This window comes from Diadema setosum, chromosome 19 (genome assembly GCF_964275005.1).
Source record: "Diadema setosum chromosome 19, eeDiaSeto1, whole genome shotgun sequence".
In the NCBI taxonomy this organism is placed as follows: Eukaryota; Metazoa; Echinodermata; class Echinoidea; order Diadematoida; family Diadematidae; genus Diadema; species Diadema setosum.
In genome coordinates this window covers 8,817,109-8,820,805 of record NC_092703.1, presented here as the reverse complement: position 1 = coordinate 8,820,805, position 3,697 = coordinate 8,817,109, and the positions used below count along the sequence as shown (strand labels likewise).

Below are 3,697 nucleotides of genomic sequence, written 5' to 3'. Positions count from 1 at the left end.
TAAGAAGGCAGTGATTGACTTTGCATTGATGTCAGGTAAGGGAATCTCCAATCCACATAGGACCAAATCATCCTGTATCCTTTCTGCTATGCACTTATGGTGCTTCTTGACAAGTGAGGCAGTCTTGGTGGGTGATGATAGTTAAGCTTCCTTGGACCGATTCTTCAGCGTCTCCAATATGTTGTACAGAAGCCTGGATTGTTCTGTTATGGGCGACGCTTAGCAAAGCTCATCCAGGCGAGCAGCAGAGGAAATGAAGAGGAACTTTGGGCAAGCTGTGGTATTTTCTCAGGAGGCTTGGGCAGCAGGGTGGGCAAGCCAGTACTTGTGGGTAGACTTGGTGGTTTAGGGGGCAGGCACTGGTACTGGGTGCTGAACTGGAGCTGGCTGATGTCTTTTTATCATCAACGTCATCAAATACCAGTCGTCTCTTCTCCATTCGTCTCTTCCCAGCTTGGAACTCTTTTTTTTTGGGGGGTAGACAATTCGGGGTCTATCAGGAGAAGGGAGAGATGGAGGAAAGATTGGAGCATCAGGAATTGGCTCATCTGTCACAACCCTTCGATGTGATGCCACTTTGGGGATTGTAGTGGCCATGAAGTTTACCTTCTTGTCTTCCCTGTTTAGAAAGGCAGTAATGGACTTTACATTGATGTTAGGTAGGGGAATCTCCAATCCAGATAGGACCGGATCATCCCTTACTCTGTCTGCAATGCGCTTATATTGTGCCTTGACAACGGAGGCAGTCTTCGTTGGAGAAGATACATGTAGTTGGGCCACCTTGGGCCGGTTCTTCAGCATTTTCACCATGATGTAGAGAAGCCTGGATTCTTCTGTAATGATCGTTAGGCAAAAAAAAAAAGAATGCATTGGCGTAACATGAGATTTTCAAATAGGGTCGGGCGGGCGGATTTTTTTTTTTTTTTTGCTACCTGTATTTTACGTGTAAAACTCATATTCAACAAAACCCCATTCGATAGAGAGGGTCTGTTGCATGAAAAGGTCACCAATCTCGCTGGTGAAGCCATCAACACGGATAGAACGTTTTGTACTGGTGCGACCGGCACTTCTTCGCCTCCATCGTATTCGTAGTAGCAAACCATATACCGGTACCCTATATCCAACAGAATGGCACTCTGGTCGGACAGCAGGACATCTTTGAACGGACCTGTTTCCGCCTTCCCCACTTTAACAGCCGTCATGACATACCAGTCAGAATACGAATGAACAAATTCCTGGGCTAAATCACCCAGCGCCAAATCGATTCTCCGAATAATATTAAATAAAATCTTCGAACTGGACTTGCCGGTCGCCGACATGCTGTACGTACTGCGCGGCCATTTTCGGACACCAGCTGTTGTTGTTGTTGTTTTTGATAATTCGCAAACCCGTATCGCGCCCTCTCTTGGTAAAAACGATGTATTTCCTTTTTTCTTTTTCTTTTTTGAAAAGTTCAGGGTCTGGTTTTTTTTTAGGGTCCGGCAGGTTACGCCAATACAACAATTTTTTTTTTTTGGCCTTATCTGTGGCATCTGTTCTGGCATCTGTTCTGGCATCGTCTCCATACTGTTGGGCGTACTGGTGATACGCAGCTTCCAACACATATTCGTCCAGGCACACAGTTGTAAACCCTGGATGTGCTGTTATACAGCCTACGTGGGCATCGCAATGTCTCTTATTGTATTTGTCAATCTTGGCCATTATCTGTGCTGTACTTGTTGGAAACACCTGGTTTGGGACAGAGATGCGGTAATTTTGGCTGCGATGTTGACGCCTGTGACGGACACAGAGGTTCGTCCTGATGTGAAGTTGCAGAATCCTGAAATTGAAGTCGTCTCACCAGGTCTCTTACCAGACTTGTGTGGGATGCTGGTGTGCTGTACTTCTGTGTACGAGGGTGATGGCTGAGAAGGGGGAAGCACACACGGCTTGGGGATAGCAGCTTTTGAGAGAACCCTCTGCTGTGTTGGCATTTTTGTAACCAGATTTACCTTTTTATCTTGCTTGCCTATGAATGCTGTGAGGGATTTGATATTTATATTGTTGTGTATTGGGATCATGATCTTTATAGAGATACACTTAATGAATGACTTTTGATACGCAGTAAATGTATTTCCAAGTGTAGTGTTTAAAGTGTAAAGTAAAGTGCGATGTTTTAAAGAGTGATAGGACCTTCCTCGTTGATACCTTCATCCTCAAATGTGCATATATTCTAGTATAGTGCACTCCACATCATGCATTATTTGTACTGTTAAAGGTAACATTATTGGTGGAACCAAGATTATGCATAATGTAAAAGAAAAAAATAATACAAGTTCATTGATCATTATTGTTGTATTGCATACCGTATAATGTGCAGTTTTTCCTCGGAACCCTTGTGGATGTACATTTTAGCAGCCCTTAGTTTGGAAGTTGAAGGACTTCCAGTAGATCTACTCCACCCCAAGCAGCTCTTCTTGGGTTCTTGAGGATGGGCATCAGGGACACAAAATTGGTGCTCAAAGTTTGTAGTAGTTTGGTTAAAAAATAGTGGGAGTGGTAGAACTTGTGGCTGTGTAATACAACTTTATAACTAAGCACTGCATCATCGTCAACGGCATCGCCATCGGATGTCTTGCAGTGCGCGATATACTGAGTAGTGACTGCCACATTGTGGGGTCTGTCAGTCGTAGAGAACTCTACGTGATTGATAGTGTCCATGATCCAGCTACTCACCTCGAAATCAGCAGGGAGATAACTCCCTGGTTGTTGGAAATCCACTTTCTTTGCCGATGGCCTGTAATTGTTCCAGTATAATTGCGAAACAGTTATCGTTGAAGTACGAGACCTGTATTTTTGCTGTCTTTGTTTCAATGTTCTCTTTTGTTCAGAAGAGGAGACACGGGGTCTCCTCTTCGTGCCTTTACCGTCCATGCTTGGTGTGAAATAAACATCAAGGGGAAAAACCTGCACCGCTTGTACAATGTATGTTCTACCACAGTCGACGCGATCAAATCATCCAGTGCAACCATGACGCACATCAGTCAACAGCTGTGCCGCTCAGTGAAACCACAGCGGTACGTACGTACCATGGTATGTACATGTACGTACTGGGATGACTGATTTTGACAATGACATACATGTCATCATTGTGATTCATCGGTGTTCCTCACAGCCTGGGCATACTTCATCCAACTGAACTTTCTTTTCCGTGCTGCTCTTTTCTTGGGTGATTCTTGACCAAGACACCTGCCAAAGAGGGTGTATCCCCACTTGGACTCATACTTTTTGATGAAAGATCTGGCAGATTTGTCATGGTCATGGAGAGCAGCAACTGCTTTGGAAATCTGAAGACAAAAATCAGTTGGAATCAAATGTTGGTCAGTATCGTCTGTGAGTTTTACCAGAAGAAGAGCAAACTGTTCCACTTCTTCAAACCCTGGAAGATGGAGATATTGAGGGCCCATTAAAAGATCTTCCACTGCTGGGTTGACTTGGTCTGTGATGACTTCAGACTTGACCAGAGACACATGATTGACACTGAGTTTAGTTGGAATCAAATGTTGGTCAGTATCGTCTGCGAGTTTCACCAGAAAAAGAGCAAGCTGTTCCACTTCTTCAAACCCTGGAAGATGGAGATGTTGAGGGCCCATGAAAACATCTTCCACTGCTCGGTTGGCTTGCTCTGCGATGACTTCAGACTTGACCAGAGATGCAT

The 3,697-nt window shown here is 44.5% G+C and overlaps 1 protein-coding gene across 1 annotated transcript; it reads right to left on the bottom strand.

The window, feature by feature from the left end:
• Window positions 1-345: 345 nt before the first annotated feature.
• LOC140242982 (uncharacterized) lies at window positions 346-3,697 on the bottom strand. The gene is made up of 3 exons (XM_072322723.1): window positions 3,604-3,697; window positions 3,155-3,556; window positions 346-839 (listed from the first exon to the last, which is right to left on the bottom strand). Exons 1-3 carry the CDS (start codon window positions 3,695-3,697, stop codon window positions 346-348), a joined length of 990 nt encoding a protein of 329 aa, XP_072178824.1.

Bases quoted from the DNA above. Each gene is read 5' to 3' on its own strand.
- LOC140242982 (XM_072322723.1), bottom strand. From the start codon at position 3,697: ATGCATCTCTGGTCAAGTCTGAAGTCATCGCAGAGCAAGCCAACCGAG. The intron at 3,557-3,603 runs GTTTGAAGAAGT...TGAAACTCGCAG, and splicing joins CAACATCTCCATCTTCCAGG to ACGATACTGACCAACATTTG. The intron at 840-3,154 runs CTGTGAGGAACA...GCCTAACGATCA, and splicing joins TTGGATGAAGTATGCCCAGG to TTACAGAAGAATCCAGGCTT.